At 53.0% G+C, this 22,040-nt stretch overlaps 2 protein-coding genes across 2 annotated transcripts; both read left to right on the top strand.

Moving 5' to 3' along the window:
- Positions 1–404: 404 nt before the first annotated feature.
- MAN2B1 (mannosidase alpha class 2B member 1) lies at positions 405–14,446 on the top strand. Its single transcript, XM_057709742.1, has 24 exons — positions 405–619; positions 1,321–1,423; positions 1,596–1,769; positions 2,128–2,321; positions 2,715–2,847; positions 3,060–3,205; positions 3,647–3,763; positions 6,245–6,330; positions 6,423–6,543; positions 6,623–6,701; positions 6,887–6,996; positions 7,267–7,374; positions 7,666–7,782; positions 8,606–8,779; positions 9,886–9,983; positions 10,066–10,183; positions 11,391–11,509; positions 11,600–11,701; positions 11,893–11,980; positions 12,159–12,239; positions 12,662–12,889; positions 13,353–13,508; positions 13,603–13,705; positions 14,191–14,446. Exons 1-24 carry the CDS (start codon positions 458–460, stop codon positions 14,298–14,300), a joined length of 3,027 nt encoding a protein of 1,008 aa, XP_057565725.1. The 5' UTR covers positions 405–457; the 3' UTR covers positions 14,301–14,446.
- An 88-nt stretch (positions 14,447–14,534) lies between these two features.
- Positions 14,535–16,543, top strand: LOC130837009 (60S ribosomal protein L37-like). Its single transcript, XM_057709743.1, has one exon. It carries the CDS (start codon positions 15,790–15,792, stop codon positions 16,042–16,044), a length of 255 nt encoding a protein of 84 aa, XP_057565726.1. The 5' UTR covers positions 14,535–15,789; the 3' UTR covers positions 16,045–16,543.
- Positions 16,544–22,040: the final 5,497 nt, after the last annotated feature.

The following is a 22,040-nucleotide window of genomic DNA, read 5'->3' as shown; positions in this document are numbered from 1 at the left end:
GTCTCAATACACAGGACAGAACAGGGCCCCCATTAACCTCTTCTAGCCGAGTCAGGTCCCTCGCGGACCCTAGCCCTGAAGGTCAACGGAATACCCTAGGATAGTAGGCACATAGTCTACCTCCAAGGCAAACCCAGCATCCGTTGGAAATTCTGAGCCATCTGCGCCAGGGGGACAAAAGGTCACTAGGAGGCTACACAGAGGCTACGAGACTAAATGCTCCTCCGGCCAAACCAGCACCCAGAGGGTGGGACGCGCCCAGCAGCCCCCGGCGCTCCTAGAGCCCGCAGCAGCCGCGAGCTACCGCCTGGGTCTCGTGACTCGCGGGCTGCTCCCTAGCCCCGCCCCCACCGGTGCTCATTGGTCAAGCCAGGTTCTGGAGGCGGGGCGTTTACTCCGCCTCACCCGGGCCCGGGAACCCCCGGGAGGTGGAGGAGGTGGCGGCGGCGGCAGAGACATGGGCGCGGACGCGCGGCTTTCGAGGGTCCGCGCTGGCGGCAGCCGAGGCGCGGCGAGGTCCCGAATGAGCTCCCGCGCGCTGCGGCCACCGCTTCCGCCTCTCTCCTTCCTCTTTCTGTTGTTGCTGGCGGCTCCCAGCGCTTGGGCCGCGGGATACCAGGTGAGGGCGGCCCGCGAGCGGAAATGCACACGAGCCAGAGTGAAGCCTCCAGTAGGGTCCAGAGGTGTGGGTCTGTTTTGTGGATGCCTAGTGAATGGTTGCTGATATGACAGTGTGGTCTGAGTGCATGCTTTGTGTCATTGAGAAGTCTAGCTGTGCGTGGCTGAGAATGGGGCTGTCTGTGCCTGCCTCTTTTGCTTCTGGACTTTGCATGCATTTACCTGTGTGATTGGACGTGAGCGGGTGAGCAGCTGTATGTGTGGCGGGGACTGGTTGACAGCTGGGAGTCAGCTGCCTGTAGTTCTAGCCTGGCTCTTCCACTTTCTGGCCTCGTGACCTTGGCCAAGTCACTTCATCTCTCTGAACTTCAGTATTCTCATGTGAAAACTGGAGATAATATCGTCCCCCGCCCCCCCCCCCCCCACCCCGGGGCTGCTTGGTATTTGCAAATGCTTAATAAACTTTAGCTACTACTGTTATTTCCCCAGGGTGTGAATGAGAGGTGCTCTGAGAAGTTACGTCAAGTGGGAGTTGTATTTGTGACACAACTATGTGTGATCTCCCTGGGAGGGCTTGGCCGTACCAGAGTCACTGGCCTCTAGATCAAGACTTACCTTATGTCCTCCCCAACCCCCCACTGCGGCTTGCCTCTTAACCTTGGGGTTACTGACATGGTATGTGTGTTTGGGGTCCCTATGCAGACATGCCCCAAGGTGGAACCGGACATGCTGAATGTGCACCTGGTGGCCCACACACATGATGACGTGGGCTGGCTCAAGACTGTGGACCAGTACTTTTACGGCAGTGAGTAGAGGGTGGGGACCGACCCCTGGGTCTCCCATGGCCCCTTGGAGCCCCTCAAATTCTTTTTCAGCCCTGGACATTAGGGTGGGGCAATTCCCAGCTTGGGCTCCTGTATCTCAGAATATTCCCCTTGGCTTGCTGGTCCCTGACTGCCTGACCCCTGTGCCCATAGTCCAGAATGACGTCCAGCACGCGGGTGTGCAGTACATCCTAGACTCCGTCATCTCTTCCCTGCTGGCGGAGCCCACCCGCCGCTTCATCTATGTGGAAATCGCCTTCTTCTCCCGTTGGTGGCGCCAGCAGACAAACGCAACACAGGATATCGTGCGGGACCTGGTGCGCCAGGGTGAGCCTGCCCTAAGGAAGTGAAAAGAGGAAGCCCAGCCCAGCTTCTGTTTCTACCACTCTGGCTTCTGAGATTTTATCATACCAAGTGCAGCCTGTCTGTGGCTGCACCTGCCTGGAGTTTCCCTTTATTTGGAGAACTTCTATGCATCCTGTAAGGCCCCACCTCCAGTGAATCCTCTGGAAAGGCTGCCATGCTGGGAGGCCTTCTGTTCAGTATCTCTCTACACCCGCGTGGGAATGACCCCTCTTCTCCTCTTGGGCCTGGGCATGCAGGCAGTTCTCATCCCCGGGATCACCAACCCCTGCCCCACTACTGGCTCTGACAGCTGACTCGGACTTTGCCCCTCCCGGCACAGGACGCCTAGAGTTTGCAAACGGTGGCTGGGTGATGAACGATGAGGCGGCCGCCCACTACGGAGCCATCATCGACCAGATGACACTCGGGCTGCGCTTCCTGGAGGAAACATTTGGCGGAGACGGGCGCCCCCGTGTGGCCTGGCACATCGACCCCTTCGGCCACTCTCGGGAGCAGGCCTCGCTGTTCGCGCAGGTCTTTTCCCGACCTCTTGGGCCCGCCCCTTCATTCCCTTTGACTCCCCAAGCGCGGCGGTCTGTGAAGGCCAGCGGTTTTCCAGCAGGCTTCAATACCTGTGCCGTGACCCCGCCCCCTTCCCATGCTTAGGCTGCGGAATAGGCAAGGCCTCCTTGAGCTGGGGAAGGTGGAGGTAGGTTCTAGCGTTGGACCCGCTCCCTTCCCGCGCTCCCGCAGGGCTTCCGACCCTCCCCAAGTTTCAGAATGAACCGGAGGGCCTCCCCGGTTTTAGACCTGGTTTTTCTACCAGTGCTCTGAAGGGGTGGCGCATGGTGATGAGAGCGTTGGGCCCTTATTTATCCTGCCCTCTCCTGCTCTCCCATCCCGCTCCTCATCCCACCCTACCTACAGATGGGTTTTGATGGCCTTTTCTTCGGACGCCTGGATTATCAAGACAAGGAGGTGCGGAAGGAGAAGCTAGAAATGGAGCAGGTTTGGCGAGCCAGCGCCAGCCTGAAGCCTCCTGCTGCCGACCTCTTCACCAGTAAGGAGGTGGAGTGGGGAGAGGGCTGCCTCCACGCTCAGAAGGGCCCTGGGCTTGGTTTTATAGTCTGCTGTCATTGTCTTGAAATTCTTAATGATTTATGAACAAGGGCACAGCATTTACACTTTGCACTGCAAATTCTGCAGTCCATCCCTGGTGAGGTCTGGCGGGTCTCAGGGGTGGGGCCACCGCTTAGCCTGTGCTGCCCACAGGTGTGCTCCCCAACCTTTACAACCCGCCGGATGGTCTGTGCTGGGACACGCTGTGTGCCGACAAGCCCTTTGTGGAGGACCTGCGCAGCCCCGAGTACAATGCCGAGGACCTGGTCCATTACTTCCTGAAGTTGGCCACTGACCAGGTAACCTGGTGTCCAGAACCTGTGCCTCTGGTGTACATGCACTGGGCCCTTCCATGGGCCCAGACAATCCCTAGCACCTCCTCACCATCCTTGGAGGAAAGTAATATTCCATTCACCATCACTGTGCCCTCTTCCCGGATTTGTGTGCATTCCTCATTAGAAATGCAGACCCCTTCACCACTGCACACCCCCACCATGATCACGAGACAGCATGGCACATGCCTCAGTACGCATGTCTGGGTGGCGGGCCAAAGAGAATTACTCAACAGCTTGTGGCTATTTTTCTGTATGTCCCTTTGCTCCCACGTGACACACTTCCACCCCGCCCCCCCATGCCTCTGTGCACCCACATTCTTGACCACCTATATACCGAGACAAAGCTGTCCACAGGGGTGGCCCAGGACACCCTGGCCTAAGGACACCCCTGGATCCCACCTGCAGGGCCGGCACTACCGCACCAACCACACTGTGATGACCATGGGCTCTGACTTCCAATATGAGAATGCCAACATGTGGTTCAAGAACCTTGACAAGCTCATCCAGCTGGTCAACGCCAAGGTGAGTGTGCCCACCCTGTGGGCACCTGTGCTTGTATCCCTGGACCTTGGGTCATGTACATGACCTAGGGGTGCTATGTTAGTTTTCTATTGCTACTTTAACAAATTACCACAAACTTAGTGGCTTAAAATGACAGAAACCATATTACCTTACAGCTCTGTAGGTCACAAGTCAGACGTGGGTCTCACTAGGCTAAAATCAAGATTTCAGCAGGGCTGTGTTCCTTCTTGAAAGCTCTAGGGGAAAGTCTCCTTTCCTTGTCCAGCTTCTGGAGGCCACCCACCCACACTCCCTGGTTCATGGCCCCCTCTTCCATCTTCAAAGCCATCAACACAGCAGCTCTCTGATCCTGCCTCTGTTGTCACATCTTTTTCTCACTCTTTCTTTCTCCTTCCTCTTCAACTTTTAGAGACCCTTGTGATTACACTGGGCCCACTAGATAATCCAGGATAATCTCTCTAGTTTAAGGCCGGCTGATTAACAGCTTTAATTCTGCAGTCTTAATTCCCTTTTGCCATGTAACCTAACATCATCACAGGTTCTGGGGATTAGGACATGGACCTCTTTGGATGGCCATTATTCTGCCTACCATGGATGTATTGATGTGGCCCCTGTAAGTGGCCTGTAGCTGTGTGGGCAGGCAGTCACTCTCCCATCAGCACAGAACCTCACCTCCCCTCTCCCATCATTTCCATCCCCAGAGCTGTCTACAATCTCTATGGGCTCACCTTCCACTCGTTCCCTGCACTGCTGTTTCACCAAAAACAGCTCTCAGTAATGTCACCAAGGGCCTTCCAGGAGACATTTCCCAGTCCTCCCCAAGCCCCTGGTCTCTGAGGAGGCTTCAACACCTTGACCACTTCCTCCTACAAATACCATGTTCCTGGGCTGCCAGAAGGTCACACTCTTGGTTTTTCTCCTTTCTGCTCCTTCACACACTCCATTTTACTGGAAATGGAGTTCCTTGGTTCAGATCCTGGCTTTGCCACTTACTGTTTCTGTGACCTTGAGGAATGTTCTTAAGCACTCAGTGCCTCAATTTGCTTATCTAGGAAATGGGCATAAAGGTGGTTCTCACCTGATAGGGCTATTGATGAAAGTTTAATGAGTTCATTTGCATAGACCAGTAAATAATAAGTATTATAGTTGTTTATTATTATTATTTGGGGCTGAAAATCTTCTGCTTCTTCTTTAAGACACCAGTTGCAACATCTTCTCCTCCAGGAAGCCTTCACCAGGCCCCAGCCCTAGCTCTTGCTCTTTCCTCTGTACTCACAGGAGTCCCCACAAATACCTGTGATGATACATTTAGGCTGACTGTAACCAACTGACTATCTGTTCAGTCTCTCTCCTCTGCACTTGGCTGTGAATTCCATGAGAGCAGGGCTGGCCTCTGGTTGTAGATTGTGTCCATGGTCCTGAGCATACTGAGGAATCAAGTGATTGCTGAGTGAACACAGTGTATGTGTGTAAATCTGTATATGAGTATATGTTCAGGGATGCAGACGTGTTTGCACATGAAGGCATGTAGTCCTATGTACTTCTCGTCATTCACTCGTGTTTTATTTTTTTAACTGAAGTATAGTTGATTAACAATATTGTATTACCATTACAATATTGTATTAGTTTCAGGTGTACAGCAAAGCGATTCAATTATATATATGTTTTTCAGATTATTTTCTATTATAGTTTATTATAAGATATTGAATGTAATTCCCTGTGCTGTGCAGTAAGTCCTTGTTGCTTATCTATTTTACATATAGTAATTTGTATCTGTTAATCCCATATTCCTATTTTATCCCTTCCCCCCCCTTCCCCCTTTGATAACCATAAGTTTGTTTTCTATGTCTGTGAATCTGTTTCTGTTTTGTGTATAGATTCATTTGTACTATTTTTTAGATTCCACATATAAGTGATATCATATGGTATCTGTCTTTCTCTGACATCACTAAGTATAATATTCTCTAGGTCATTCAAGTATTTATTGAGCACCTACTGTTTACAAGGCACTGGGGACACAACTGGAACAGAACACACATCCTTTAACTCATGGAGGTCTTCTTGTTTCTCCACCTCCCTCAGTTGAAAGTGAGCCTCCATTCATTATAACAGTTGTGTCATTTGGCAATAACCTTACAGTGCTAAGAAATGATTATTCCTGCCCTATAATGTCATATTTAGTTTTTCCATGAAAGTTTTAAATAATAAAATTGGAATTATTTAAAGTTTAGTAAAATCTCAGGTTTATTCTTGCATCCCTGAAATTCATTCTTTCCAGGCTGGTAATATTTAGCTTCCACCAACATTCATTTTCACATTTGGCCATTGGCTTGCACTCAAACTGTGTATTAAGAGAGTATGAACTGACTGGATGCATGAATGTGTGCACGTGTGTGTGTGTGTGTGAGTAGGTATGTGCACACCTGTGGGCTCCCCGGGGAAGGGCTCCGGAGGGCTCACACACCACACACCTCCCTGCAGCAACAGACCAGCGGGAGCCGCGTCAATGTTCTCTACTCCACTCCCGCCTGTTACCTCTGGGAGCTGAACAAGGCCAACCTTACCTGGTATTTGGGGGAACTGGGGAGCCTGGGGGGGGGGGGGGGGTTGGCATGCCCTGTGGGTCGTGACCCTGCCCGCAATGCCTCTGCTGTTGCAGGTCGGTGAAACAGGATGACTTCTTTCCCTACGCCGACGGCCCCCACATGTTCTGGACCGGTTACTTTTCCAGCCGGCCCGCCCTCAAACGCTACGAGCGCCTCAGCTACAACTTCTTGCAGGTAGGTGGGTGCCAGGCTCAAAGAGGTGGCCCAGGGGTCCTAACAGGCCCGGTGCCCCAACATACTCCTTGCTCTACAGGTGTGCAACCAGCTGGAGGCGCTGGCGGGTCCGTCAGCCAACGTGGGACCCTACGGCCCTGGAGACAGTGCACCCCTCAGTAGGTGCCTGGCGGATGAGGGGACGGGGGCGGGGCTGAAGCTGGACCCCAGACCTCCGCTGCCCCTTCGAGTCCCTTTGTAAAGCCCCTAAGAACCCAGTCTGCCCGCATATGACTTTTCGCGTCTCCGCGGGGTTGGGGCCGAGTCCTGCGGAGCCCCCATCCCGCTCACTGTCTGCCTGCAGATGAAGCGATGGCCGTGCTCCAGCACCATGATGCAGTCAGCGGCACCTGCCGGCAGCACGTGGCCAATGACTACGCCCGCCAGCTTGCAGAAGCCTGGAGTCCCTGCGAGGTGCGAGGGCGGAGCCTGGGAGAGAGGGAGACAGGAAGGGGCAGGGCCTGAAACAGATGGGGAGGGGCCATTAAGGGGCGTGGTTGAAAAAACTGGCTCTAGAAGGGCTCGTAGGGCGGGGCTTGTGGAAGGAGGGGCGGAGACTGAAATGGGGCGGGTCCTGGCATGGGAGGAGCGGAGACAGGCGGGGGCGAGGCTGGGGGCGGGGCGGCAAGGAGGAGACCCGCGTGGGCGTTCAGCGCAGACCTTTCGCTTTACGTGCATCCCCAGGTTCTCATGAGCAATGCACTGGCGCAGCTCAGTGGCTCCAAGAAGGACTTCGTGTTCTGCCGCAAGCTCAACATCAGCGTTTGTCCGCTCACCCAGACCGCGGAGAGCGTGAGCTGACCTGGAGCGGGAGGGGCGGGGTGGGGGGGCGGGCAGGTCCTGTGGGTGCTGGGTGGGAACAGAGCCGGTGGGAAAGCAGGCGCGGCTGATGGGCTCTTGAGGGCTCAGCCGATTGCTGACCACTCTGGGTGTAGGTCACTGGGGGCTCAGTGAAGCTGGGGCAGGACAGAGACCAGTGCACCACTTGGGGGCTTGAGTCGCCCAGAGACGTTGCTGCACATGGTAGATGGGTTTGCAGAAGGCCTGTTGTGACCCATGCCTGCTCTGACCCTCCCACCCCAGTTCCAGGTGACCATTTATAACCCCCTGGGGCGGAAAGTGGATTGGATGGTGAGGCTGCCTGTCGGAGAACACGTTTTCCTCGTGAGAGACCCCAGTGGCACAAGAGTGCCCAGTGATGTGAGCCCATTCGAAAAATATTCCTCCCCGAATACCACGCCCCGTGAATACCTACCCCCTTGGAAACCTCCTGCCATAGGCATTTCCCCCTTACCCCCATGGACACTTCCTCCCAAATTTTCTCCCTCCATGGATACCTCCTCCCATGGACACCTCCCTCTCTTGGATACCTCCCTCTCTTGGATACCTCCTTCTCCATGAATACCTTCTGCCCGTTACTGTCTCTTCCTCTGAATATTTTTCCCCTCTGCCCCTTGATTCTCACGCCCCCTTGGGAACATTCCCCCCTCCCATGGGTATCTCCCCCTTTTTAATAGCTCCCCATGGAAAAATTTCTTGTTTATGAATATTCCTCTCATTCTGGAAGGCCTTTTCCCACTAATCTCTTCCTCCCCCAGGAATGTCTTTCCCTCCCTCTTGTCTCAAGGATCTCTTCCTGCACTTACTTCCTCACTTCTGCCACCTCTCACAGTTAGTTCCACCCTCCTAGTGGATTTTTTCCACCTTATGAATCTTTGCAATTTATTTATCTATTTGCCATTCGGCTTGGAGGATCTTAATTCCCTAACCAGGGATCGAACCCGTGCCCCCTGCAGTGCACGCATGGAATCCTAACCACTGGACTGCCAGGGAATTCCCTCTTTGCAATCTTTAACTCAGTATTTCTGACACTCCCCGTCCCCCCTGCCCAACACCTAAATTTCTTCTCCCCATCTGGGAACTCCTTCCCCTTCTCAAGTTTGACCCCTCCCTGTATGTGCAGTGTGGCTTTATGTGTGTACTCACAGCTTCTTGACCTGGTTTCTTTCCTCCCTTACCCTAGGTGGTGAGGATTCCCAACTCAGACAGTCAGGAACTGCTTTTCTCAGCCTCAGTGCCTGCTCTGGGCTTCAGCATCTACTCAGTAACTCAGGTGCCTGGCCAAAGCCCCCAGGCCTACAGCTACCATCCCAGATCCCAGAAGCCCTGGTCCCGTGTCTTGGTCATCCAGAATGAGGTAAGACCGTATTCCGATCCCCTTCTATTCCCGGGTGACAAAGTTGAGATGTGGCAGTAAGCCACATGGACCCTGGGTCAGTGGGTCTTAGGTTCATGGTCTAGTGTCATCACCCCCCACTGAGTATCCTCAAGTGAGTGACTGTCTTCCTTTGAGCCTCAGTGTTCTCTCCTGGGGCTGTTATGAGGACCCAGTGTAATTATGGGTGAACCTTGACAGAAATGTCAGAGCTGATGGAGGTAGGGTTTTGCAAATTAAAGTGAGGCATGTCAGAAACTTGGGGGAGGGAGCTGTGTGGCCATGTGGGGGAAGAGATATCCAGGCAGTCAGGGAGCAGCAGACACAAAAGCCCTCAAGTGGGAGGGTGTTCGGTGTTTAAAGAACACTCAGTGTGGCTGAAGCAGGGTGTTGGGGAGGAGGTGACAGGTCAGATCATGTGGGTCTTAAGGACCAGTCAAGGGGAGGACTCTGGCTTTTACTGCGAAGGAACCACAGGGTTGCATTAAGACTTGTGGGTCCTAGCACTTTGGCCTTTGTGGGTCCCTTATCCTTCCATAAAAAAAAGTTAAAAATTATATTTCAGGATGGTATGAATATTAATATGAATATTAACCACACAGGCTTCAATATAACACATTCATTATTATTTCATTCAAGTTTTTTTCTGATTCTAAAAGAAAATGAGACTTACACATTTCCATGGGCCCTAAAAATCTTGGTCTTGGCATGTGGTTCCTCTGTCAGTTGCACAAGCAGCCCGGATACAGAGCAGATGGGCTATGATCTCACTTTTGGTGTTACAGGCACATTTTGGCAGTTATGGGGGGAAAAGACTGGGGAGCGAGCATGGAAGGTGGGAGAGCAGGAATGGGCTGGCTTCACTAGTCCGGGAACACCATGGAGGCGGTGAGAAGTTGTCAGATTGAGGATAAGGTAGGAAGTGGAGCTGTTAGAATTTGCTAATAGAGTCAGGGGTGAGAAGTGAGAGAGAGAGAGAGGAAGGAAGGGTGAGTGACTCCAGGGTTTTCTCCTGAGCCCCAGGAATGATGAAGCTGCTGTTGGCTGAAGTGATGGTCATTAATGTCTGCCCACCCTTTTCTGCCCAGTACCTCCGGGCTAGGTTTGACCCTAACACAGGACTCTTGATGGAGTTGGAGAACCTGGACCAGAACCTCCTGCTGTCTGTCCGTCAAGCCTTCCACTGGTGAGGGAGGACCACCAGGTCAGGGAGGGGGTGTGAGCAAAGCTAGGGTCCCTTGCCTGACTCTCACTTTCCCTGACCCCAGGTACAACGCTAGTACAGGCAACAGCCTAAGCTCCCAGGTCTCAGGTGCTTACATCTTCAGACCCAACCAACAGGAACCATTGCCTGTGAGCCGCTGGGCTCAAACTCACCTTGTGAAGGTCAGGGGCTAAGACTAATGAGTGGGCACTTGGGATGGGGGATGTGGGAGGGATGTGTGTGGAGGGTGGTGTGCCATGTGTGCAGTGGGGGAAGGATTTACATCTCCAACAGATAAGAAGGCTAAGACCCGAGGGGAATACTTGAGGATCCTCCCACAGGGTTGATATTCGTGGCTGGTTTTGTGACATGGAAGTACAGAGAAAGGCATTCATGTCTGTTGTGTCAAGATTATACTTAGCTTTTGAAATTGGGGGGTGGGGTGTTCCCATTTGGCCCACAAATGGGGAGAGCCAGATGTTACTGCTTGAAGATTTCACCAAGGATCTGTGGGAGGAGGGGATTTTATCCGGGGTGGATATTTAAGGGTTCACACTTGGATAGGGCTTGGGTAATTCTCACTTAGGGTGGATATTTGAGGGTGCATCTGGCTGGGAACAGGGGCTCAGGCTTGTGGGGTTTCCTGGGGCCTCTTGTTGATGTTTCCTCTTAGGGTAGGAATGGGGCAGGTAACAGCAAGCCTCATAGTTGACATGATTCTCCTTGAGGTGAACACCTGCATACCTGGGTCACTGTACTGGGATGTAGCTTTGTCTCTTGTAACAGGGTGACCCAAATTAACCATGCCTAAAACAAGATGGAAGTTTCTTTCCATCTAACAGGAAGTCTGGACAGGTGGGATGGTTTTCAGTAATCATTTAGTCTTCTATCTTTTTGCTCTACCATCCTCAACATTCAGCTTCCACTTTGTGGCCCAAGATGGCTGTTTAAGCTCCAGCCATCACATTTGCATTTGAGTCAGTGGAAGAGGGAAAGGGGCAAGGAACGTTGTTCATACCACCTTGATCACTTTCCATTGGGCAAACATGGTCACACAGCTACTCAGAACCTCAGGGAAGACTGAACAATACAGTCTATTCCAGGTAGCCATGTACTAAGCTAGAATCCTGTTCTAAGGAGGGGAGATTGGGTAATGATGGGCAACAAGCATGTATGCCAAACTTAGAAAATTACATGGCTTTGACGGAGGTACAAAGTGTGGGCATCACATCTAGGAAGGTGGGGGAGGTGGGTGGGGCTCCCAAGCTATTCATGGGGTTGACCCTAATGTAGGCCTTTGTGAGCTTCATGGCAGGGGTGGACATTTGCAGGGCTCACCTCTGCTCAGGTGCACGCTTACATCTGCCCTCCACCCCCATGTGTCTGCAGACAGCCTTGGTGCAGGAAGTACATCAGAACTTCTCAGCCTGGTGTTCCCAGGTGGTTCGCCTGTACCCGGGACAGCGGCACCTGGAGCTGGAGTGGACAGTGGGGCCAATACCTGTGGGGTGAGTGGTGCAGGCTGGGAGTGGGGGCTGGGGAAAGGGCAGAGTGGAGTTAAGGTGAGGCTCACCACCTTGCCATCCCATCGCATATAGTGATGGCTGGGGGAAGGAGGTCATCAGTCGCTTTGACACTCTGCTGGAGACAGACGGGCTCTTCTACACCGACAGCAATGGCCGGGAGATCCTGGAGAGAAGGTGGGGTGACTGGGGGCACCGAGGGGTGGTCTGTGGTGTGTTGGGGCCCCAGGCCCATGGGGGCATCTGCTAATCCTCATGAATGTGGGAGGGAGAGGATGAAGGGGGAGTGAGGAGTGGGTGAGCGGAGAAGGGGAGCCAGACCCGGGGCCTGATCAAATCCCACCCCTCCCCTCCCCACCCCACCCCAGGCGGAATTATCGGCCCACCTGGAAGCTGAACCAGACAGAGCCAGTGGCAGGAAACTACTATCCAGTCAACAGTCGCATTTACATCACGGTAACCATCCCCCATCCTGTTCCCCACCTCTTCCTGGCATCCCTTTACAGAGTGGGGGTTACCTCTCATTCGTAACATCTCCCAACTGTCCTCAGCAGTCTCCAGCATCCCTTTGGGGCCTGGCTGGGGGCTGGGGCTGGCCAGCAGTACAGCCCCTCACTCACCCCTCATCCCCCAGGATGGGAACATGCAGCTGACTGTGCTGACTGACCGCTCCCAGGGGGGCAGTAGCCTGAGTGACGGCTCCTTAGAGCTCATGGTGAGTGGCCCAAGCCCCATCTAAGTCAGGGTCCTCCCACCAGTTCCCTCCCTGGCCCCCTGCAGGACCTTGAAGCCAGTTTCTGTTGCTAGGTGCACCCCTCCATTTGTGGTGCCCACTAAGCTGAGTCCTCCATTCCTATGTGAGACTTACTCCGTGCCTTTATCCAATCCTTACCCAAGCCTCCCCTCCAGGTGCTGATCTGCCCTATCAACGCCCCCAGTAGATCCTTACCTCCCTCTGTCCTATTCCCTTGTTAGGTCGGATCCCCACTTCTACTGGGGATCCTACCAGACCTTCGTCCTCATCCGTTCGCCACCAATCTTCAATTTTTCTTGAAATTCCCACATGCTTTTACGCAATTTCTGGCCCAGAAATTGGCTAGAGGGACCCTCACCCTCTCCTGGCCACTGTCCCGGCAGGTGCACCGAAGGCTGTTGAGAGACGATGCACGCGGAGTCGGGGAGCCACTGATGGAGGAGGGGTCGGGGCTTTGGGTGCGAGGGCGCCACCTCGTGCTGCTGGACAAGGCCCGGACGGCGGCCGCCGGGCACCGGTTACAAGCGGAGAAGGAGGTCCTGGCCCCGCAGGTGGTGCTGGCCCGAGACGGCGGCGCCCCCTACCGCCGCGAGGTCGCCCCACGCACGCAGGTGAGGGGCGGTGGGGCTGGCAGAGAGAGGACCCGAAGGAAGCCTGAGGGGGAGGGGTGGGGTATAGGGCAGGTTTTCCTGGGCTTAACTGGGACCCACCTCGCCCGCCTCTACCCGTCCTGGGGAGGAGGCAAGCCAGTGCAGCCCCTTTAGCTCAGCCCGGTCACCCCCGCGGTCTCCGGCCCTCTCGCCCACTCGCCACCTCCAGCTGGTCTCCGCACGCTTCATCCCCGCCTTAACTCGGTCTGGTCTCGGGCCAGATCCACTTTGCCGCCAACCTGGCCCCGCCCCGTCCCCTCATTGGCTCAGGGCTCCCAGTCCTGGCTGAGCCCCGCCACTCCCCGGGTAAGCCCCGCCTCCTCACCGCCGCCAAGGCCCCCTCCTCCGCGCCGGGTCTGCGCCTCCTGGCCGCCCGCCCGGTCCCGCCCCTCTTGGCTGAGCCCTGCCGCGCTCTTACCCGCAGTTCTCCGGGCTGCGCAGAGAGCTGCCTCCCTCGGTGCATCTACTCACGTTGGCCCGCTGGGGCCCGGAGACGCTGCTGCTGCGTTTAGAGCACCAGTTCGCCGTAGGGGAAGACTCGGGCCGCAACCTGAGCTCTCCGGTGACCTTGGACTTGACGGTGAGGAGGGCAGAGGTGGGAAGGAGACAGGGGAGAGACGGGAGGGGAAACCCGGCTTTGTCCCAACTCAGCCCGGCGCACTCACTGCCCGCAGGAGCTGTTCTCCGCCTTCACCATCACGGAACTGCGGGAGACCACGCTGGCGGCCAACCAGTTCCGGGCCCACGCCTCCAGGCTCCAGTGGACACCGAACACGGGTGGGGGCCTGCCCAGAGCTGGGGTCCGTGTGGGAGGTGCGGGAATGTTGACCAGGTCCAGGTATAGGGTTCGAGGGTCTGAGCTGGTCGGTATTCAGATCCAGGTTAGGGATTTAAAGGACTGGGTCCAGCAAACTAGTGGTAGGTCTTGAGGGTTTGAGGATGGAGTGCAGTCCCAAAAACAAGATTTGAGAGTCTCTGTCAGTGTCTAGTTCTAGGGGCAGAGATTGGCTTGACAGTCCTTGGCGTGGGACTTGTGGGTGTGAGAATGGTGACCAGGCATTGGGGAGGGATTGGAGGGTGTGGCAGTGGTATATAGGCCCTGGGAAGCAGTTGAAGGGTCTGCGAGTGAGGTCCTGGGGACAGATTTAAGGTGGTATGTCTGTGGTCAGGGGAGGGAGCACAGGGGTGGTGTGGGGTGGCATGGGGGTGTTAAGGCAGAAGAAGTCTACGCCCCTCAATCCTTCTTCCCTCCACCTCCCCAGGCCCCACACCCCATCCTTCTCCTTCCCGGCTGGTCTCCACCACCATCACGCTGCAGCCCATGGAAATCCGCACCTTCTTGGCCTCGGTCCAATGGGAAGAGGATGGCTAGACCTGTTGGGGGCAAGATTCCCCGCTATGATCCTGTGTCTGCTCCTGCAGGGGTGGGGCAAACTCTCCCCCTTCTCCTTTTGCTGCTGCCACCAAGGAAAGCCATTAAAATGCCACTACCAAGGAAAGACTCAGGTCAAGGTGTAACTAAGTGTGGGGATTTGTTTTGTTTTTGTTTTGAGAGCAATGGAATTTATGACCCAGAAAGGTCAGCAAACCCTAGCTGACCCTTGACCCAAGGCCTTGGAGGAAGACCACTTGCTGGCCTGAATCCTCACACCAGAGTCTACATGGTTCACACCCCAACCTCACCTACCACTCCATCCTCCACTCCTGCTTTACTCCGCCATCCACTAGGGCTGTGACACAGCTGTGGGTTGTTTTTTTTGTTTTGTTTTGTTTGCTTGTTTGTTTGTTGGCGCTGCATGGCTTGCAAGATCTTAGTTCCCAGATCAGGGATTGAACCTGAGGCCCCGGCAGTGAAAGTGCTGAGTCCTACTCACTGGACCACCAGGGAAGTCCGCGACACAGCTGTTTTGAGCAGCCACTGAGGGCAGGCTTGTGCTGGCTTGTTCTAGGCCCAGAAAGTCAGACATACCCCAGGGCCTCCCAGACTCTACCTTGGGGCCCTGAAGGCAAGGCATCGGGGAGGTCCTGGAGGTGGAGGAAGAATTAAAGGCAAGTCCTAAAGTGGGGCCTTAGACAGGTGAGCTGGAGCTGTGGGCCTCCCAGGAGACAGGTAGAGAGCCTGGCACGTCCTGGTTCTGGTGTGGTGTGGAGTCTCTGACAGAGGAAGGAGACCTTGGGAGGAAACCTGAGGTTTAGAGTTGAAAGGAAGTGACTTGCCCTTTTGTCAGTACAGTCTTGTGCGGGTCCCTTGAAAGTGTGTGGAGGCTGGGAGGGCATGCCAAGCCCACCTGCAGCCCATGTAGAGATGAGTATTTGGATATTCGGGCCCCTGATTGTCGGATGTATCTTCAGAAGATATTTCTGCATCCCCCTTAGCAGGGGGAAACAGGCGTGAGCCTGGGCCGGCTTGGAACCCCTGGGCAGATCACAGATGGGGTCTAGGTGCCAGATGTGCCACTTAAAAAGTTGTCTAAGTCTCCCCATAGAGAGACAGACCAGAGAGGCCCAAGGAGGGCACCACAGTCTAACTGCCATCTTTCATGGGGTCCAGCCACTGCATGTACTTCCCCAGACTTTTTTTTTTTGGCCACACCGTGTGGCTCATGGGATCTTAGTTCCCCAGCCAGGGATTGAACCCAGAGCCACCGCAGTGAAAGCAACAAATCCTAACCACTGGACAACCAGGAAACTCCCATCCCCAGACTTTTTAAAGTTTCCTTCCAGAAGGGGAAGGCAGCAGAGCTGAGCAGGATAGTCTGGAGCATGTGCCCCAGGGCCGTCCGCTGCTCTGCCTCAGGCCCCATCATAGGAGGCGCCCACCAAAACTGCTTGTACTCTTTGGTCTCGGCGGCAGAAGCGAGATGACGAAGGGAACGTCATTGTTTGGAAAATGTCGGAATAAGACGCACACGTTGTGCTGCTGCTGTGGCTCTAAGGCCTGCCACCTTCAGAAGTCGACCTGTGGCAAATGTGACTCCCCTGCCAAGCAAAAGAGAAAGTGTAACTGGAGTGCTAAAGCTATAAGACAAAATACCACCGGGACTGGTCGAATGAGGCACCTAAAAATTGTATACCGCAGATTCAGGCATGGATTCCGTGAAGGAAACAACACCTAAACCCAAGAGGGCAGCTGTTGCAGCATCCAGTTCATCTTAAGGATTTCAATGATTAGTCGTGTGATAAATGTTCTGGTTTAAAAAAACAAAACTGCTTCTAAATATTCTTCTGGTAGCAGGGATCAGGCTGGGCCAGGCAGTGTGCCCCAGGGGTGGCATCTAGTGTCCAGTCATGCATGTGCCTTCTAAAAATGTATCCAGGGGACTTCCCTGGTGGCACAGTGGTTAAGAATCCGCCTGCCAATGCAGGGGACACGGGTTCGATCCCTGAGCTGGGAAGATCCCACATGCCACGGAGCAAATAAGCCCATGCGCCACAACTACTGAGCCTTCGCTCTAGGGCTGGAGAGCCACAACTGCTGAAGCCTGCATGCCTAGAAGCCCATGCTCTGCAACAAGAGAAGCCACCGCAATGAGAAGCCTGCACACCGCAACAAAGAGTAGCCCCACGCTTGCCGCAACTAGAGAAAGCCCGAGCATAGCAACAAAAGACCGAATGCAGCCAAAAATAAAATAAATACATTAAAAAAATTTTTTTTTGATTTAAAAAAATAAGTAAAAAATAAAATAAAAATGTATCCAAATCCAGGGCATTATCGATGGAGACCCATGGAGGTTGCCCTAGGTCCTCCCTCAGTTCTGCTTGGAGCCCAATTACCGATGTATTCTTGTAAACCTCTCCAAGGTGTCCTTGGTAGTGTGCACAGGCACAGGCTAGTCAGAGAGACTCAGGGTGGGCCCCTGAGCCAGGCTGTGGTTCTGCACAGGTCCTGGTATTAGACTCATGGCACCTGGTGGTGCCGCCTGAAAGCATACCCACATCCCCATTCAAAGAGGCAATGACCTGAGCTGGACATACTGGCCCATTGTGTGCAGGTGCTATCACTCTTTCGTCAAGGTCATTGAGAGTGCCTCTTGAAAAGTTTATGTGACCTTTTGTGGAGGCGAGAACTGGCCTGGGCCAGACATGGAGGCCCAAGGGTGCAGCAACCCAGTTGCCGTCCAGTGTGGGTCCCTGTTGGCAGAAGCATCCCCCCTAATACATTTCTAAGTCCTGATCCAGTGTGGACAGGCTCTGGGCTAGTCAGGGAGTTCTGGGTAGGGAACTTTGCATGCCAGGGGGGGTGTTGTGTGGGGCCCTGTCTTAGGAGGTGCCCAGCAAAAAGGTTTCTAGTCCTCTCTGGTGGTGTAGACAGGCCTGGATGGACCAGTGTGTCCTGGGGAGTGTGACTGTGGCCTGGCTGCCATCCTGTTGTGCTTTGGTCATTGCGTTCTTCCATCCTGAGCAGGGGCACAGACCCGGGCTGGCAGAGAGGCTGGGTGAGGGTGCACTGGCCCGTGGTGGTCCTCCTTGGGTGCCAACCTTTAAGATCGCCTTCTGAAAGGATCCCTCAGTCCTCACGAGTCTGGGGCCAACCCAGGCTGGGTAGGAATGCCCATGGCCGGTCTGGGGTCTGGAATGAGTACGTGCCTGGGCCAATCAGGCAGCGTACCCCAAATCCATCTAATGACCCACTTAAGGCCTGGTCACTGGAGGCACTCCCCCAAAATATTTCTAAATCCCCTTGAAAAGGCTGGACTGGCTGGGCCAGCCATGGAGGCAGAGGAGGTCAGCCAGAGGCCTGCTATGGTCCTGCTTTAAGGGTCCCATTTTCAGAGGTTCCCCCTTTGTTAGCGGGAACTAGTTGCAGCTAGGAAGTCAGCCAAGGGGGCAGGCACCCATACATGACTGTAGTCCTGTGTTGGCACTGTGCCTCTCAAAAGAGTTTCCAAGTCCCCCCTCTGATGGGGGCCACTGGCCTGGGCTTAGAGGGCTCCCCACTTCTACCTTCAGACACCTGTGTGGCCCAGTTGCTGGATGTGCTTCCCCCCACTTCATTTTTCTTTTTTATTTTATTTTATTGATTTATTTTTGGCTGCATCCGGTCTCAGTTGTGGCACGCAGGATCTTCGTTGAGGCATGTGAGGTCTTTCCTTGCAGCATGTGGGCTTCTCTCTAGTTGTGGTGTGTGGGTTTTCTCTTCTCTGGTTGTGGTGCGCAGGCTCCAGGGCGAATGGGCTCTGTAGTTGTGGCGCGTGGGTTCCAGAGCTTGTGGGCTCTGTAGTTTGGGGGCACGCAGGCTCTCTAGTTGAGGTGCGCAAGCTCAGTAGTCGTGGCACACAGACTTAGTTGCCCCACAGCATGTGGGATCTTAGTTCCCCGACCAGAGATCAAACCTTAATACCCTGCATTGGAAGGTGGATTCTTTACCACTGGACCACCAGGGAGGCTCCCCCCTCCCCCCATTTTTCTAAATCTCCTTCTGGAGGAAGCAACTGGTCCTTGCCATTCAGGGAGGACCCAGGGAGGATGTTCTGGGCCTAGCCATAGTCACAGGTGGGCCTTGTTCATCACATATGTTTCTGGAAAGTGTTTCCAATTCCTCCTCTGGAGAAAGGCAGAGACCACGAGGGCTAGGGACCACCTGGGAGGGTGTCCAGGGCTTGGGGGAAGTTCTGCGTGGGAATGGGTCACCAGATATGTTTCCTCCAAATATTTTTAAGCCCTCTTGGGAGGGGGAGACTGAACTGAGATGTCCCAGGAGGCCTGTGGAGAAGGATGAGTGACAGCCCCAGCCCCGCCACAGTCCGACATGGGGCCAGGTCATCGGGGGTGCCTCCTAAAAAGTGGCTAAGTCCCCCTTTGGAGGCTGCGATCAGCCCCGGTCGTCCAGGGAGTTCCATGGACGGTGTCCTAGGCCCATCAGGCCACCCTCGGCTGCTGAGCCGAGGTACACTGTTCGAGTGAGACCCAGGAGAGGTGGTGGCTAAGGGTCCAGGTCGGTCCAGGTCCGTCCAGGTCGCGCTGGTTGTCGGGCGCCACCTGGTGGCCGCTTTTTTATAGTCCCCGGAGCTCCGCTGAAGTGAGATCCGACTGCCGAGCCCAAGGGCCAGCAGCACTGTCTTCTGGGCTGCGACATTCTGCCTCCGAACACGGGCTCCTCTGAGATTGTCGCTGCTGTATAAATGAAAGGGGCATCCGGAAACCGCATGGGCAGGGTGACTGGCGTACGGAGGTACCCTTCACTAGCGAGGACCACTTGAGGCATTGCAGGTGACCGGGGTAGGGAGCCCCGGGCTCGGCTGCATTCCCACCTGGTGCCCGGTTGTCGGGAGTGTCTCCAGAGAATTTTTCTAGGTCCCCTTGTTGGGGCCAGGATCGCGCGGCGCATTGGTGCAGGGTGTGCGTCCAGAAAATTTTCCCTTCTGAAGAGGGGACAGGGAAGCCGAGAGAGGGCACCCAGTGTCCAACTGCAGTTACACTGGGGCCTATTCTTGGCCCCTGAATCTTTGCAAGCCTCCCTCCAGTGGCACGGACCATCCCAGGCCAACCAGTGGGGTGCAGAGGTTGGTACCATGGACAGAGTCCTCAGAAGATGCTTAGTCATCTGAAGTTAGCTGCTGGAATTGGTTCCAATTCTGCTTGGGGTGAGGGTGTGGCACTGGCCCTGGCAGGTCAAAGATGTTCCAGTTTGATGCCCTGGGGTCTTCATTCCCATGTGGGCCTCCCAAAAAGTTAGTTTCTTTCGTTCCTTCTTTTTTTCTTTCAATTGGGTTATAGTTGCTTTATAACGTTGTGTTAGTTTCTGCTGTACAGCGAAGTGAATCAGCTATATGTATACATATATCCCCTCTTTTTAAAATTAATTAATTAATTAATTAATTTTTATTGGCTGCTTTGGGTCTTTGTTGCTGCACACAGGCTTCCTCTAGTTGTGGCGAGCGGGGGCTACTCTTCGTTGCGGTGCTCTGGCTTCTCATTGTGATGGCTTCTCTGGTTGTGGAGCACGGGCTTCTGAGCTCTTGGGCTTCAGTAGTTGTGGTACATGGGCTCCGTAGTTGTGGTACACAGGCTTAGTTGCTCCACGGCATGTAGGATATTCCTGGACCAGGGTTTGAGCCCATGTCCCCAGCATTGGCAGGCAGATTCTTAACTATGGCGCCACCACGGAAGTCCCTATTGGAATATAGTAGATTTACAATGTTGTGTTAGTTTCAGGTGTACAGCAAAGTGAATCAGTTATACATATACATATATCCCCTCTTTTTTAGATTCTTTTCCCATATAAGCTATTATAGAGTATTGAGTAGAGTTCCCTGTGCTATACAGTAGGTCCTTATTCGTTATCTATTTTATATATAGTAGTGTGTATGTATCAATCCCAATCTCCCAATTTATCCCTCCCCCCTGCCAAATTTTTTAAAAGTATCCTTCAGGAGGTATAGGGACCAGCCAGTCAGTAACAGAGGCCCAAGAAGGGCACCCCAGCCTAGATGTGGTCCTTGGTGTCAGCTCTCTGGTTGTACCTTCTGAAAATGTTGCTAAGTCTCCCTGTAGAAGGGTGATCCTTGAGTCTTCCATCCAGTGTTGGGGATAGGATATACCTTCTTTTTTTTTTTTTTAAGAGAATCCAACATATATTTTAATCAGACATATTTTACACATTTAACTCTAACCACCAATTATTTGACAGTAAGTATTCACAATTTATTTTCATATGATGTTCAGCTTTTATATGTTATGTAGCATTGATTCTCTGCTGCCTCTCTCTCATATTTATGAATATATATGTATACACATAAATGTAAACACTTATTAATATAATAGTTAAGTCAATAAATAGTTGAGAACCTGAAATGGTGATTTCTATTAATTAGTAGAAACATGTGCAGCATAGGTAGTTTTCCTTAACTTACATTTATACTTTAGAAAGACCTGTGAATACCCTTCGTGTGGGGGGATATACCTTCTAAATCAGTAGTGGCAGTCGTGTGGTTTGGACTCTGTGCTTTCACTGCCAAGGGCGTGGGTTCAATCCCTGGTGGGGGAACTAAGATTCTGTAAGCCACATGGCATGGCCAACAAACAAACAAACAAACAAACCAGTAATGGAGAATCAGCTTGTCTGGTCAGTGATGATGAGGAAGGCACCCAGGTCTGGCCACAGTGTTTCAAAGGGTCACAGTTGTCACATGCACTTTTTTTTTGCAGTTATTTATTTATTTATTTACTGTATTGGGACTTCTTTGCTGTACGTGGGCTTTCTCTAGTTGCGGAGAGCGGGGGGCTACCCTTCGTTGTAGTGCACAGGTCTCATTGCGGTGGCTTCTCTTGTTGCGGAGCACGGACTATTAGCGTGTGGGCTTCAATAGTTGCAACACATGGGCTCAGTAGTTGTGGCTCGCAGGCTGTAGTGCACAGGCTCAGTAGTTGTGGTGTACGGGCTTAGTTGCTCTGAGGCATGTGGGATCCTCCCAGACCAGGGTTGGAACCCGTGTCCCCAGCATTGACAGGCAGATTCTTAACGACTGTGCCACCAGGGAAATCCCCACCATCTGACTTCTGTTAAATAAATCTGAAGCACGTTGCTATGTAGTAATGTTTTTATATTTATTAATATGTATTAGAATTACATTTTTATCATTTTCAGGGACAGTGTAGGTTTCCTGCCCTGTCTGAATTCTATGAAAGTGAATATACTAAATGTTTTGCAAGAGAGCTCAATCACAGTTGTTATGAAAATAGTAATATTCATCTATGGGCTTTAACATACTGTTTCCAAGCACAAAAAAATAGTTTTACAAACACTGAACATCTACTACATTTAAGAAAACATATTTGGTGAAAACTTTAAAATAATAAGTTTATTTGAAGTTGGGCCTGTTTAATTTTGTTTGCTTGTTAAAAAAAAAATCATGATGTACTAAGATTCTCTTGTGGGACACTGCTTTCTCTTGTAAGTGTAACTCACCTCAAGAGTTTTTCTCTGGGTTTTGTACTGATCTTCAATATTATCATCTTCCCATTTTCCCCTCTAAAATGCAGATCCAGAAAAATCATTAAAAATTATTAGAAATTATGGAAAAATTATTAGATTCTAGGTCCATGATGAGCTGTGACTATGCCTGGTTTATTTACCAAACAATTCCCTTTCCACAATCTATATCTTTTTTTT

This window comes from Hippopotamus amphibius, chromosome 15, assembly GCF_030028045.1.
Source record: "Hippopotamus amphibius kiboko isolate mHipAmp2 chromosome 15, mHipAmp2.hap2, whole genome shotgun sequence".
NCBI lineage: Eukaryota > Metazoa > Chordata > Mammalia > Artiodactyla > Hippopotamidae > Hippopotamus > Hippopotamus amphibius.
This window is presented reverse-complemented; position numbering and strand designations above follow the sequence as displayed.

Bases quoted from the DNA above. Each gene is read 5' to 3' on its own strand.
- MAN2B1 (XM_057709742.1), top strand. From the start codon at position 458: ATGGGCGCGGACGCGCGGCTTTCGAGGGTCCGCGCTGGCGGCAGCCGA. The intron at 3,206-3,646 runs GTAACCTGGTGT...TCCCACCTGCAG, and splicing joins TGAAGTTGGCCACTGACCAG to GGCCGGCACTACCGCACCAA. The intron at 7,783-8,605 runs GTGAGCCCATTC...CCCTTACCCTAG, and splicing joins GCACAAGAGTGCCCAGTGAT to GTGGTGAGGATTCCCAACTC.
- LOC130837009 (XM_057709743.1), top strand. From the start codon at position 15,790: ATGACGAAGGGAACGTCATTGTTTGGAAAATGTCGGAATAAGACGCAC.